Source organism: Nicotiana sylvestris, chromosome 5 (genome assembly GCF_000393655.2).
Source record: "Nicotiana sylvestris chromosome 5, ASM39365v2, whole genome shotgun sequence".
In the NCBI taxonomy this organism is placed as follows: domain Eukaryota; kingdom Viridiplantae; phylum Streptophyta; class Magnoliopsida; order Solanales; family Solanaceae; genus Nicotiana; species Nicotiana sylvestris.
In genome coordinates this window covers 20,410,188-20,425,106 of record NC_091061.1, presented here as the reverse complement: position 1 = coordinate 20,425,106, position 14,919 = coordinate 20,410,188, and the positions used below count along the sequence as shown (strand labels likewise).

The window sequence follows — 14,919 nt, the reverse complement described above, 5'->3', positions numbered from 1 at the left end:
AAAAAAAAAAAAAAAGAAAAAAATGGAATCTCCCCAGCACATCCCAGCGGGTCCTTTGGTAGACATCCCCAACAAGCTTACCCCAACAAATTCTAGAAATCCCACTTTGAAATAAATCCCCCAGCATGCCCATTGTACAAAATCCACACAAAGAATCCACTTTGTAAATATTCCCCACAAAGCTTCCCTTTTGTACAAATCCCCACAAAATACCTCCAATAAAACCCCCGTTGAGAACCTCCAAGCAAAACGGGACACAAAAAAAAAGAGCCTTACGAGGCAAATCATCACAGAATCTGGAAATACAAGCCTGAGCGGTCCAAAGGGTTTCGGCATATGAATCAAATCAATGGCGGGACTTCACAACAGAAATGAAGACGCAACAAAGCAACTGGGAACGATCGAGGTCACCGAACCGACCGTCATTTCCGAACTAACAATTGTTCTTTATCTGAAAAGTTGAAACAGGTATAATCCAAGACAACCGTGCAAGAAGCAGGTGTCGCCCAAAGAGGAAGGTACAAGAAACATTTTGGCAATAAGGAATTCACTCGAAAGGTAAGCTTCCACGAAACTCCCTTTTATCTAAAACAAGAAAACTCAAAAATAGATCGTGTAGTATTCTCGAGCTTTATCCCCAGCCAGTCAGCATTAGGGTTTTAAACCCTAAACTGAACTTTTCCCTTTCAGCCAGCATTAGAGTTTTAAACTCTAAACTGAGCTTTTCCATGCAATCAGCATTAGGGTTTTAAACCCTAAACTGAATTTTCCTTTAGTCAGCATTAGGGTTTTAAACCCTAAACTGAATTTTCCTTTAGTCAGCATTAGGGTTTTAAACCCTAAACTGAATTTTCCTTTAGTCAGCATTAAGGTTTTAAACCCTAAACTGAACTTTTTCCTTTTAGCCAGCATTAGAGTTTTAAACTCTAAACTGAGCTTTTCCATGCAATCAGCATTAGGGTTTTAAACCCTAAACTGAACTTTCCTTTAGTCAGCATTAGGGTTTTAAACCCTAAACTGAACTTTTTCCTTTTAGCCAGCATTAGAGTTTTAAACTCTAAACTGAGCTTTTCCATGCAATCAGCATTAGGGTTTTAAACCCTAAACTGAGTTTTCCTTTAGTCAGCATTAGGGTTTTAAACCCTAAACTGAACTTTTTCCTTTTAGCCAGCATTAGAGTTTTAAACTCTAAACTGAGCTTTTCCATGCAATCAGCATTAGGGTTTTAAACCCTAAACTGAATTCTCTTTTAGTCAGCATCAGGGTTTTAAACCCTAAACTGAACTTTTTTCCTTTTAGGCAGCATTAGGGTTTTAAACCCTAAACTGAATTCTTCCTTTGTTTGGCGTAAGGGTTTTAAAACCCTACACTGAACCTTTCCCCAGCTAGTCGATATTAGGGCTCCAACCCTGAACTGAGCACGCATATCCTCTTTCATCAATTTTATGAACTTCCTGGTGAATAAGTAACGAAATTTTCCTAGTGGAACTGGGGCAGAAAATTTCGTTTGTTTGTTTCTTTTCTCCCACAGGTCTGACCTCGAGCCACATGGATCGAAATGACCCACGAGATAAATCCCAGTTCGGAATCAAAGAAGAAAAAGACAAAAAGAGATATCCCGAGATATCAGAGTAAAGGGAAAGCAGATCGACTCCAACATTTGACTAAGGTCCTGACCTCTGCCGGTCACATTTTATTCGGTATCCTGGGGATTAAAAAACAAGTCGCCGCAACTCGCAAGCATCAAGATTCAGATCAGAGTCTACAAGCAGAATCAGCTAAGACCCAAGATCAAGTCGTAAAAGAATCATAGATAGGAATCTTGTAACTAGCAGTTGACATACATAAAAGTAGTTAGTTCAGTTTCCAATTTTCGCTTGGTTGTAATAAGGCGGTCAGTGACGTAGCAGTGACAACAGCAGCAGCAGTAGCGGCAAGCATTGCAGTCCCATGGTAGCCCCAGCTACCAAAACTTCTCGAACTACATTGACCTGATTCCTGTTTAGCCCAGGATATGTAGGAAATCTTTGAAGCAAGATTCGGTCAGATCTTTCAAAAAATGCTTCATACGGAGTGGTCTATAGGCAAAAATCGCTCATACACGCTCACTTGATCTTTGCACGAAAACCCTTCGTGTTTCCGAACAAAGAGGGGCAGCTGTGAGCACGTGATTTTTGCTTCACACGACAATCGCTCCAAAAAGAAATAAAAAATATATAATTGGCCCCGCTGTACAATTTCGGATTTCTGTGCGGCACCTTGTGGATTTATTTGTGATTTTGGCCCATTCTTATTTATTTACTTTATTAAAATAAAGTTCAAAAAATATGTGTCCTGCGTAATTCAAACCGTAATTCGGTCATTAAATAGAAAATCGTGAATAGGCATTTTTCGTCCATGATTTTGTTTGGTTTGACTTTACCGGTTTTGAAATACTTTAGTATGTGCGCAAATAATTATATTTGAGTGTGTATTTAATTTTAATTTGATTTTTTTTAGTTTTGTTTTAAAATAAATAAGAAAAGAAATAAAAATAAAAAATAAAAAAAAAGAGAGAAAGAAAAGGCCCTTCCGGACTTGGGCCAATTTGTTAAAATTGGCCCAACGAACTCAGCCCAAGCGGACAGCCCAAGCCACCAGTCCAAACAGCCCACCCCCAGGCCATGAAACGACGTAGTTTAACACCAAAGCTACGTCGTTTCGATGCCAACCCATCACAACCGTTTAAACCAAGCCGATCCAACGGTCCAAGATCAATCCCCATAACCCACCAATAAACCCGACCCGTCTCACCCGGACCGACCCTAACCCTTCACCCTTGGAACGACGTCGTTCCCTGTTAGCCGAAGGATCCTGGCCCTTCATCTCGTCTCATCCAACGGCCAGGATCCATTTGCCCACTAACTATATAAGTACATAACACTACCCTACCCCCCCTATCCAATACCCCGGCTGCTTCGTCTCCCCAAACGAACAGCCCTAAAACCCTAGCCGCCTCTGCATACTTCCGCCATGAAAGCCGGCGGCATGGATGCCGGTGACCTTCCCTTGAACACCATAGGACCCCCAGGCCATCCTGAACCCAAATCTACCAACCCCATGTTTCGAATCACCCCCCAGGTCCTCGAATCTTCATTCGAAGATTCGAGTCAAAACTCGATCTGACCCAACCAACCCCAGTTTTGTACCAGATACTCCCCAGACCCCCCTCGTGACCGAACCATACTTGGTTTGGTCCGAATCTAACCAGGGAAACATGAATCCCGGATCTGAGTTTTGGAACTTTGTAGTTCCTCGTCACTAGTTCATACCCGTTCGAGCCAAAGAAATTAAGGTCCAAGGGACCTTAATCGAAGTGTTTCTCATCTGAGAAACACTTCGATTAAAGTCCGTTCAGCCTTAAGAAAGTCTGTCCAAGTCCGGTTCAAGGTTTCCGATTTTTCAAGATTTGAGGTGAGTCTGCCTTCTTCCCTTATTTGTTTGGTCCATGTGAGGGATTAGATGTCTGTTCATGTTTTGTGTCAATTTGTGTTTTGAATTTTTATCAACTTTTGTTCGTCCACTCTGTTTGAACATCTGTGTTTGTCTGAATCCTTCTCCTCCTATTCTGATACGGCATGCGTATTGGTTGTATTCCAATTTGTACTAACTAACTGATTCCTCGGATGCACCATTCTATTTTAATCAGTATAAGTCGAGTCATGTGTCCCATACTTCTGAATGTTTGATTTTCGGCTACGATTGTGTACGATAATGCTAATATAGTCGAGTCGACATGAGTCGTCAATTAGTTTCAACTATCTGAGCATAGCAAAGCGATTTGTTTCTGTCGAACATTTTTTTTTTTTTTGAATCAATTGAGAAACAATTTTGTTTACTTATAGCTGTTGATTTAGATCAGTAATGTAAAAGGGATGTTTGGTTAAAATGCTGAATTGGATGGCATGTGCACTCCTGCACAACATTTGCATTGGTGCACCTCATGTGCATTGGTGCTCCTCATGTGCTTTGTGCACAACCTGTGGCCTGCATAAAGGTCCTTGTTTGATTTTAAAATGTTTTGACAGCATATGCTATCCTACTGCCCATACTTGGCTTTAGTTTAAAGAAGTGTTTAAACCTTTTAAAAGTAAAATCTGCCAGGGAATGTTGATGGGGTTTAATATTTAATTAGCTAAAGTTTGGAATTGAAAATAGAAGGCACATGGGAAGGGTACTGGATTTCTGAAAACAGGCTGTTTAAAAAAGAGTAGGATAGGGACTTATAAAAGGGGGAGATATACAGAATTGGGAAAGGAGGGATCTGAGATTAGGACACAGGGATTAGAGAAGAAACACACACACACTGTGAAGATAGAAAGAAAAGAGAGAGTTGACAGAAATAGAAAGGGAGCAAGAAAGAGGAAAAACAGATTAGGAAATCAGAAATTTGGTCTTGTTTGTCTGAACTTCATCTATTGTCAATACATTAAGCAGTGTTGCTTCTTCTAAAATCCCATCGAGATTATTGTTAGTGTTTTGTGGCATTTGGTATATTCCGGAATTGGATTGTCTGAAGCATTGTTGCTATCACACTGTGTGCTATTTCGTTTGGCTGTCATTTTCCTTCAACTCTAGTTCCACCTCGCATCAGAATCCTTTTCTTTTATGCTGTTCTGTTTGTTGTTGCTATTCTGCTCACTGTTGTTGCTGCCCTGTCCTGCTGCTACTACTAGTCCTGCTTCTTTCTGCTGCTGATTTCCACATCTTCTTCTTCTTCTCCTTTGCATTTTCAGCATTTCCAGGTACACATTTCAAGTCCCATATTGATGTAATTAAAATAGTTGGAAAGCATGAAATGAAAAGAGGTTGAAGAAGTTCAAGTATTTGTCGTAGTATTCATAATACATTAACAGGCCTGTGAAAGTTGATTTAGCTTATGATTCAACAGTTCGAAAGTATGTATTGATATTTGACTGAGTTTACCCTGTTGTATTTTAATTCTGTAGTTGTTTGTCAGTAGGGGCATGTATATTTCGACTCTGTACAATACTGTTCTTGTTTCATTTAGTTTTTGTTTAGTTAAGACTAGTCCACATAAGTTTAGTTAAGTTAAACTCGAGAAGTGCTCGGATTAAGTGTTGTATTTCGTTTAGCTCGTACATGATTCCTTGCCAAACTAAAGTACTTTACTTTGCTAGTTATCCTTTAATCTAGTCCAAATAAGTTCAGTTTAGTTCAACTCAAGAAATGTTCGGATTAGGTATTGCATTTCATCAATCTCGTATGTAGTCTTTTGTTCGACTGAAACGTCCTCGCAAGGCATGGCGTTTTTACTTTATAAGTAGTTAATCAGAAACTGACAAAATCCGGATTAGGCAAAAGCCTATAATTGAATTAGCATGTACTTTTTATTCTAGTTTTAAAGACAAATGCATTAGAAATGTAGCCATTTTAGGATATCCTTTTCTAAAATAGAGATGAGCCTCGCCAAATAAAGATGCAAAATTGCGGGGCCCTCAATAAATAACCATGATAATTATTCAGAATTCAAGATAGGCCATTTAATAAATTTCGTGGCCTTATACAAAGATAATAACGCGTTAGACTCTGTTGGCGCGGTTTAATTAAATCGCATTCTTAAATTCGGGTGCACATTGATGTGACCCAAATCCGAATCTCAACAAAGTCAAAATGTGTTAACAACTACGGGCGCATTGATTGTGACGTGGTTCGAGACGCATTTTCACGATGTTGCAATTCTATAAAATAAATGATAATAATAAAAGCGGTTTAAACTTAATAAAAGCACGTAAGTCATAACATGTATTTAAATCAGATATTTAGCCATTATAACAATTTAAGCGACCGTGCTAGAACCACGGGATTCGAGGGTGCCTAACACCTTCCCTCGGGTCAACAGAATTCCTTACTTAGAATTTCTGGTTCGCAGACTTCACTTGGAAAAGTCGAAAATTTCCTCGATTTGGGATTCAAGATAAACCGGTGACTTGGGACACCAAAAACCAAACCTTTCCCAAGTGGCGACTCTGAATTAAATAAATAATCCCATTTCGAATATTGTCACTTAAATTGGAAAAACTCCACCCGCGCATCTAACCCTTCGGGGCAGGGCGCGCAAAAAGGAGGTGTGACAATTCCTACTCAATGTAGGTCACTCACTGCTCTTCTAGCAGGATTAAACTAAGTAAGTCATAGCTCTAAAAGAGTGATTTTTTTATTTTTTAGGGATGCCCTTGATGATTCGGATCATCTCAATGAATTGATTGGGAAGAGATTACTTATGAGCAAAAGGGGAGGACGAAGTCGTAGGAGATTCGGTATTATTTAAACTGTAAAAATAAGGGATATCGTTGACTAGTACAAGAATAGAATTCCTTGCTTATACTTTCTTTCTACTGGTTGGCTTACCTTGTATTTCAAGAGTAAATACCGCAGTGAGGAATAGTGGTTCCTCTGTTTGTTTGGTCTAATAAAAAGATTATTCATCACCGCAACCACTCTCGCTTAGCTACCACGTGTCTTTGCTTGCTTACTTCTAAAGCAAACCAGACTGAAGACAGTAGAGAAAGACTTTTTCTTACGTTATCCAGAATGTGATGCCCCAAGGCAAGAAAGTAGCAATCGGCTTTCAATCCTATGATTTTACTCAAATAGCTAATATCAGAGTAGCAGATATGGTTTTAGCGGAAGCTGCTTTCCCCGGATGCAGAATTGAAAGAACCATGCCTTTTTTCTTATAAAAGCCTCTTCATCAACTCTCTATCTTTCGAACCCACCTCACCGAGCTTAACGCCCTGTGGACTTTTTTACGAAGGCCTAACTTGACAGGCCCGGACGGTCGATTCATAAGGGTCTGAGCCTTGGTCGGCTGCCCTACTAGGTAAGACAAGTGCTCACCGATTTCTTTACATCTTTTTGACCGTGCTTTCCGTGATTGAAAGGGGGAATTAATTATCCAGCAGAGATGGCATCCATTAGCTTATTGTCGGCTCTCACTTTGGCTTATCATCCAGAGGCGGGTTGAGCCCCTTGCACAACTTTTTAGCAGATGATTCCAGGCAAGACAAGATCAGGGTCAATGAAGTGTTTAAGGACAATCAATGGCACTAGGATTGTCTGCACACTCAACCTCCAGACTTTGTGAAGAACATCATCTCCTCTATGCAGCTTACTCTCAGTCCAGATGAAGATGATTTGGCAATTTGGTCTCCAACTGCATCAGGTAAATTCTCTCTTGCTTCAGCCTAGAATATGCTTAGACAGAAAAAAGAGGTGTCCTTTTTAGATTCAAAGATATGGCATGGGGATGTGCCTTTTAAAATGGCATTTCTTACCTGGAGAGCAGTCCATGATAAACTCCCAACTGATGAGAGAGTGTCCAGGTTTGGTCATTCTCTTTCCCCTAAATGTTATTGCTGTGTTGACTCTACTGTGAACTCAAGCTTAGAATCTATTGAGCATCTCTTTTGCTCTGGTGTTTTTGCTTAACTGGTTTGGGAATATCAATTGTTGAATGCTACTTCTTAATTGGTGGAACCACAAGGTCCTTAATCCTGTGGCTTCATATATTACTAAGGTCATGCCTTCTTTGGTTTGCTGGGAGCTGTGGAGGTCCAGGTGCAGCAATAAATATGGTTCTGAAAAACCATCACTCAATAGATCCAAGGCATTGATCACATACTCCTTATCTCACCTGCTGCATTCTCAGTTTGTCAAGGTTAGAGTAGGTGAGAGCTGGAAGAGTATTTGTTATCTGTGTGATGCTTAAATGACTTAGAAATCTGTGGCTTTGGTTAGGTGGATCAAGCCACCACTGCTTTTTGTCAAGCTTAATAGTGATGGTAGCTGTAAAGATGGTATTTGTGGAGGTGGTGGTATTGTCAGAAATAGTATGGGTACTCTTATTATGGCTTACTCCATTCCCTTGGGTGCTGGAACCAACAACTGGGCAGAAGCAAAGGCCATGCTTTTTGGCCTTAAATGGTGCATTAAAAGAAGGTACAGGTTGGTGATAGGGGAGACTGATTCCTTATTGCTGTCAAGCTACACTTCACGAATGTGCCTTATGCTGTTGAAAGCCTAGCTCATCCTCATCCATCCTAGTTAGCAGTTCCAGCTCCATCTCAAGGTACTATCATCAATATCGATCTCATCAAGAAGAAAACTTTTAGGCTTCTTATCCAGGAACTTGTCCAGAAATACCGTAATGAAAGGAACATAGGAGTTTGTCGCTAGGTATTTGACCAAATAGGATTGTCCAGTTCCTATAGAACCTATTACTAAAATACCCCTAGAGGGTGGATAAGGCTAAGCGGAGCGAAAAGGGTTTTCCATGAAAACGATTTTCCCCACACGAAGTTTGTGAATAAGTGATTGTCTGATAATGAGCAAGGAATATTTGTCTTTATGCTAAACAGGATGGATTGAACTTAGAATTCATTAGATGCTTTTTATGAATTTCAATTAAGTATCGTAAGTAAATTGCTCCTGGTTGTTCAATCATTTGATAACCAGAGTCATTCTTTGATAAATAATCACTATGAGTCAGACTCAATATATATATATATATACACACACATTAACAAAATAAAATTATCATATATAATTGGCATTGTGATTAAAGTGGTAAGCTAGTAATTGTCAATAGAATATGGTAACTTTATTCAATATTTGACAATGTTACCATATTCTATTAACAGTTACTAGCTTGCCACTTTAACCACAATGCCAATTATATATGATAACTTTATTTCGTTAATATATATATATTAAAGGATAATTTTGAATTTATAGGTAAAGTTTTTAAATTTGAACTAAAATAAAAAAAAGAAATTTATCTTTTGTTATCGTGTTATCATGCTTAATTCGGTTAATGATCATATGCAATCGTATTAGGAAATTTTGTTATCTTAATTCAAATTATTTTAATACTGTTTCGCCTCTAGGGAGCGCTGGGGATAAGAATGGGGTAGGTATTTTAGTAGACAGGGAGCTCATGATTGAGGTTAGGAGGGTAAATGACAGGTTGATGAGGATTAAGCTGGTAGTTGGTGGGTTTACTGTAAACGTGATTAGTGCATATGCTCCTCAGGTAGGTTTGAACCAGGAGGTCAAGAAGCAATTTTGGGATGATTTGGACGAGATGGTGCGTAGTATCCCGCACATAGAGAAGTTATTCATTGGTGGAGATTTCAATGGTCATATTGGGGCTAGTGCTGGGAGTTATGATGATGTGCATGGCGGGTACGGTTTTGGGGATAGGAATGAGGGAGGTAATTCACTGTTGGAGTTTTCTAGAGCTTTTGAGTTGGTTATAGCTAACTCGAGTTCCCCGAATAGGGGAAGAGCACCTGGTCACTTTTTGAAAGTTAATGGGCAAGACTCAGATTGATTGTCTTCTCTATAGGAAATGCGATAAAGGTTTGTGCACTGACTGCAAGGTCATCCCGAGTAAGCACCTTACGACCCTACATAGGCTCCTAGTTATGGACCTGGAGATCAAGAGGAGTAGGAAGAAGAGGGCGGGGTGCAGGCAACCTAAGATCAAATGGGGTGACTTAACCAAGGACAAAGATTAGGAATTAGGGGAGAAGTTGTTGGCTACGAGGGCCTGAAAGAGTATGGGGGACGTATCTAGTATGTGGTCCATGACTGCGGATTGTATTAGGGTAGCTGCTGGAGAGGTCTTAGGGGTAATGAAGGGTTCTCCTGGGGGGTCATAAAGGCGACTGGTGGTGTAATGGAGAGGTTCAAGGTAAAGTGGAAGCTAAGAAAGTTGCTTATTTGAAGCTAGTAGAGAGTACAAACGAGGAGGAAAAAAGGACTTATCGGGAGTGTTACATAAAGGAGAAGAAAGAGGCAAAGTTAGCATTTACGACGGCTAAGAACACATCGTTTGCTCGTTTGTACGAGGAGCTTGAGGGGAAAGGCGGGGACAAGAGGTTGTCCCGGTTGGCCAAGGTGAGGGAGAGGAAAACCCATGACTTAGACCAAGTCAAGTGCATCAAGGATGAGGATGGCAAAGTGTTGATGGACGAGGCACTCATTAGGAGAATGTGGCAGACATACTTCCAGAAACTGTTGAATGAGGAGGGGGATAGACACATTGTGATGGGTGAGTTGGAGCACTTGGAGAGTCGACGGGATGTTGGGTACTATGGGAATATTATGGTAGAGGAGGTGGAAGGGGCGATGCGTAAGATGTACAGGGGCAGAGCAACGGGGCCAGACAAAATTCTGGTGGAATCCTGGAAGAGCGCGGGGCAGGAAGGTTTGGAGTGGCTCAATGGGTTCTTTAATATTATTTTTAAGACAAAAAAGATGCCCGAAGAATGGAGGTGGAGTACGATGGTTCCGCTTTACAAGAACAAGGGTGATATCCAAAATTGCAATAATTATAGGGGCAAGTTATTGAGTCACACTATGAAAGTTTGGGAGAGGGTGGTGGAGGCCAGGGTAAGGAGGTGCGTGTCTATTTTCGAGAATTAGTTTGGAGTCATGCCGGGGCTTTCGACTACGAAAGCAATTCATCTGGTAAGGAGATTAGTGGAGCAGTACAGGGAGAGGAAGATGGATTTGCATATGGTGTTTATTAACCTTGAAAAGTCATGCAATAAAGTTTCGAGGGAGGACCTGTGGAGGTGTTTGGAGGTTAGCGGTGTCCCGGTAGCATACATTAGGGTGATTAAGGATATGTACAATGATGCTAAGACTCGGGTGAGGACTGTGGGTGGAGACTCGAAGAATTTCCCTGTGGTGATGGGATTGGAGGTTTGGAGACAGACCTTGGAGTCTAAAGGGTTCAAACTAAGTAGGACCAAGACAGAATACTTAGAGTGCAAATTCAGTAAGACCCACGATGCAGACATCGAGATTAAGCTTGATGGTCAAGTTATCCCCAAGAGAGCGAGTTTTAAGTATCTCGGGTCTATTATCCAGGGTAACAAGGAGATTAATGTCAAGACCCAATTTTCCCTCCGTTGGATTTTGTGACGGCACCTAGTCTTAAGGACTAGGTAAGCCTAATATTTACAGAAGAACAACAATAATAAATAAAATCTTAAAATTTTTCTGGAATGAATCCTTTATATAATGAGCATATTCCCAAAACCCAGTAGTACAAGTCATAAGGTCTACAAAGATAAATCACTTCTATATAAACTGTCTGGAAAACAGTGAAAACAGTTGAATACAAGTAAGAAGGTGACTTCGAAGCCTGCGAACGCAGCAACAAGTTTACCTTGAGTCTCCTCAGCAATGATCTGCACAGCTACTAATAATCGACACCTGGATCTGCACAATAAAAATGTGCAGAAGAGTAGCATGAGCACACCGCAGCGGTGCTAGTAAGTATCAAGACTAACCTTGGTGAAGTAGTAACAAGGAACAGTCAAAACACCTACCAGTCTAATAAACTGTACAAATATAAGCATAGGAATAACGGAATATGATGTATACATATAAAGACTATACACTATGGCCAACAATACAACAATCACAGTAAGGGAAGAAAAATAGCAAGTAACAACAGAAATACCATAATAATGACATAGAAAAGCGAGCGAAATCACAAACCCAAAACCTAAATCACAAATATAGTAAAGGTAAGCAATAACTCAGAACCCACAACAGTGTTCACATTAAGTCTTAGCCAACAGATTCCACGAAATACCGAACCTCGAAAAACTTACAGCTCACGGGTCCCAATACCTAAACCTTAACACTTGGCATCCTGTGCTCCCGTCACAACTCATGGTCACGTTGGTAACTCACTTACTAACTAGATCTACTCTCACATATATGACAAGTAGATGAGGGTGTACATCTATACTCAGAAAAATATCAATAGAACTTCATATCCAATGGGAGTGTTCAACTACGTGTATGCTTGTGCAAATGCTTTAACATAGTTCCTACCAGCTAATAAGCATAAGGAAAAGAACGCACATAAGATATTTTATCACAACTTCCACGAGATAGAACTCATACATGTAAGGGTACCACAACACAATATCAAACAACAAGAATGCCCCCAGGCCATCATAAATCATCACAATCATTCCCTGACATAGCCTACCTTGTCTCGCCACGTGTGCAAATAATAACATAATAAGTGCCCGCCTTGTTTCGCCACATATGCATCATAATGTTCTCACCTTGTCTCTCCACATGCGCAACCCACATATAAGTATATATATATATATATACACACCTCCTTGTCATGCCACATGTGCAATATGTCAATAGTAGCAATAGCACGGCAGAAACCTCGTGCAACCCCATAATAATAACTGTACGGCAGAAACCTCGTGCATCACAATATCAACAACAACACGGCAGAAATCTTGTGCATCACAATATCAACAACCGCACGGCAGAAACCTCGTGCACCACCACGACAAGTAACACATCAACAATGACAATATATACAAGAGCATGACAAGTAAATCAACTCGAGAACTTTCGATCATAAGGATACATTTAAACTAGCTCACAAGGAATAACCACAATACAGAATACTAAGCGTAATAAGAAAAGCTCAACAAGGGAGAAAATAATATGAAGCAACGATCCCACAATATGTAGTTCAACAACAAGGAAGCTAACACGAATCAAATAATTTCAAATAAGAAAATATCAACTAAATATAGGATACCTAAACTTCTTTTAAGATTGGGCAAATTATGAAAAATATACAACAATTTCAATTAAGGATGAGCAGCGGGAAGATAATCATAACCTCAATTAAGACTAAATAATTGCATGAGAAATAATAATGATTTCCAATAAAGACAAGCAGTTATGAAAGATAGCATGACAATAGAAGAGGTAAAAATCTTCAATTAAGCAACATAAGCTTGAAAGTAGTGCTTCAATTTTTGAATTGAGAAGACTAGCGCCAAACACAACTTTTCAATTGGTGAATAATTCAACTTGTTAGGTGTCATCATCCTGCTCAAGTAGTAAAGAGAGTTTTCTTTCCCCTCACTATTTTCTTGGGCCAACAGTGCTCCAACAAACCTTTTCTGCGCTGCAATGTATAGTATCAGTGGCTTTCCAGGTATAGGAGCTGCTAAAACTGGAGGCTTCATCAAGTAGGTTTTGATACTTTCGAAGGCATTGCTACAAGCTTGGTCCCACTGGGTGTGCCAGAATTTGTAGACAATAAATTTGCGTTAAAAAAATAAAATCAAGACCGAAAAATATCGCAACAATCGCAGTATTTTATTTCGAGTATTTGAGTGTTACAATCTCTATGAATCCTCTGATTCTTCTTTCCAATGGTAAATAAATTCAAGGGCCTTTGAGCTTGATCTTGAATCTATGTTTGTTGCCACGAACGATAATCTTGTTCTTGAGCTTGAGCTTGATTGCTGGGACTTAAACTTGATTTGGTCTTCGTTCTTGAGCTTGAAATTGTTTGTTCTTCGTTCTTGAGCTTGAACTTGATTGCTTGAAGCTTGAAACTTGTGGAGAAATTTTCAACGTTTGATCCACGAGCTCTTTCTTGCTTCTTGTTATAACTTCTGGTCCATTTTCTAGGTTATGAAGACTCCTATTTATAGTTGTGGCAGGGAAGAGTTGTGATAAGAACAAACTCTTTCCGACCAATCAAATTGAAGTGACATGGCCGCATTTGATTGGCCAGAACATGTCACTTGCACACGTGGCGCGATTTCATTGGCCTTTTAGTGTGACTTGGCATACCTTGTCATTTTGACACGTGGCATGATCCCATTGGCTCTTCCGTTTGACTTGGTGTGCCACGTCATTTTACACGTGGCACCAAATTGGGGCTCTAGGAAGATGACATCTTGGGCCTAATGAATTGGGCTCATCACTTTAGCCCAATTAGCTAGCCCAATGAATTAAGACTTATTTATTTAATCCATATATATTAGACTTATATAATTAATCCATATATATTAGACTTATATAATTAATTCAATTATATTAGCCCGTAGTATTTATCGGACCAATATATCTTGAATTTAAAATATAGTCCAAATTCTTTTATGAATTTAAAATTTATATGCCTACAGGAATATATATATATATCTATCTATCTATCTATATATATATAAGTTTCGTCGAGTGACCAATTTTATATTTTGCTTTTTATTTTATGTGAACCTATTTGATTGAAGACAAAATTTAAGAAAAAAATATTTTCGACCTTGTGATTTTAGGCATATCATGATATTATGTGACTGTAAAATCATGTCATTAAGACCTAAAAAAAGTTAAAAGTTAAATTATTTAATATAAAATTGTGTAAAAATTTTCGGAATAATTACGTCATGACAAAGAGAGTAGTAGCCAATAAATTTGAATACAGATTTCATTTATCAGTGAGGTATTATTTAATAAAATGCATATTTACTATTATTATTCGTGATTTTTCGTTGCAAATGACCTATTTATAATCATATGTTTTGCCTCATCAGATACAGTAAGTCAAAGATAAAAACAATTTTTGTAATTGAGGAAAAAATAAAGACGAAATATACGGTTAAGCCCTTTGAAAATGCTCACTTCTCAAAAAAAATACCAATATTGCAATTAATGTGTATATGTTTTCCTGTTAGGAGGAAAATCTACCTCCTTTCTAATTCTCAATAAGAGCTTGTTTGGAAAGTCGTCTTGAAAATGGATTTGGGTGTAATTGGATGTAATTACACAGTTTGGCCATGTTTGTTTGGCCAAGTAATTACTTGGTCAGCATGTAATTGGGTATAATTAGAGGAGTGTAATTACACTCTCCAATTCTTAAGGGGAGGTGAGAATTGATGGTAATTACACTGTGTAATTACAAGGTTTTTTTTTAGTTTCTTTTTTTTTTGTTTGTTTTTATTTTAATTTATTTTCCTTATAAATTTTTATTTCAATTATTTTTATTTTTACTTTTTAATTTCT

At 38.9% G+C, this 14,919-nt stretch overlaps 2 protein-coding genes across 2 annotated transcripts; both read left to right on the top strand.

The window, feature by feature from the left end:
* The first annotated feature begins 7,323 nt into the window (after positions 1-7,323).
* On the top strand, positions 7,324-10,491 carry LOC138868346 (uncharacterized). Its single transcript, XM_070145897.1, has 4 exons — positions 7,324-7,385; positions 7,801-8,007; positions 8,899-9,275; positions 9,728-10,491. The coding sequence occupies exons 1-4, from the start codon at positions 7,324-7,326 to the stop codon at positions 10,489-10,491; spliced, it is 1,410 nt and encodes a 469-aa protein (XP_070001998.1).
* A 9-nt stretch (positions 10,492-10,500) lies between these two features.
* Positions 10,501-10,995, top strand: LOC104212534 (uncharacterized). Its single transcript, XM_009761829.1, has one exon. The coding sequence runs from the start codon at positions 10,501-10,503 to the stop codon at positions 10,993-10,995; it is 495 nt and encodes a 164-aa protein (XP_009760131.1).
* The last annotated feature ends 3,924 nt before the right edge of the window (positions 10,996-14,919 follow it).

What these genes read in the sequence shown, in the direction of transcription:
- LOC138868346 (XM_070145897.1), top strand. Translation starts at nt 7,324, where the DNA reads ATGGCATTTCTTACCTGGAGAGCAGTCCATGATAAACTCCCAACTGAT. An exon ending in ACTGATGAGAGAGTGTCCAG is followed by an intron (nt 7,386 to 7,800) that starts GTTTGGTCATTC and finishes GGCTTTGGTTAG; the next exon opens with GTGGATCAAGCCACCACTGC. An exon ending in TGGGGATAGGAATGAGGGAG is followed by an intron (nt 9,276 to 9,727) that starts GTAATTCACTGT and finishes GGGGTCATAAAG; the next exon opens with GCGACTGGTGGTGTAATGGA.
- LOC104212534 (XM_009761829.1), top strand. Translation starts at nt 10,501, where the DNA reads ATGCCGGGGCTTTCGACTACGAAAGCAATTCATCTGGTAAGGAGATTA.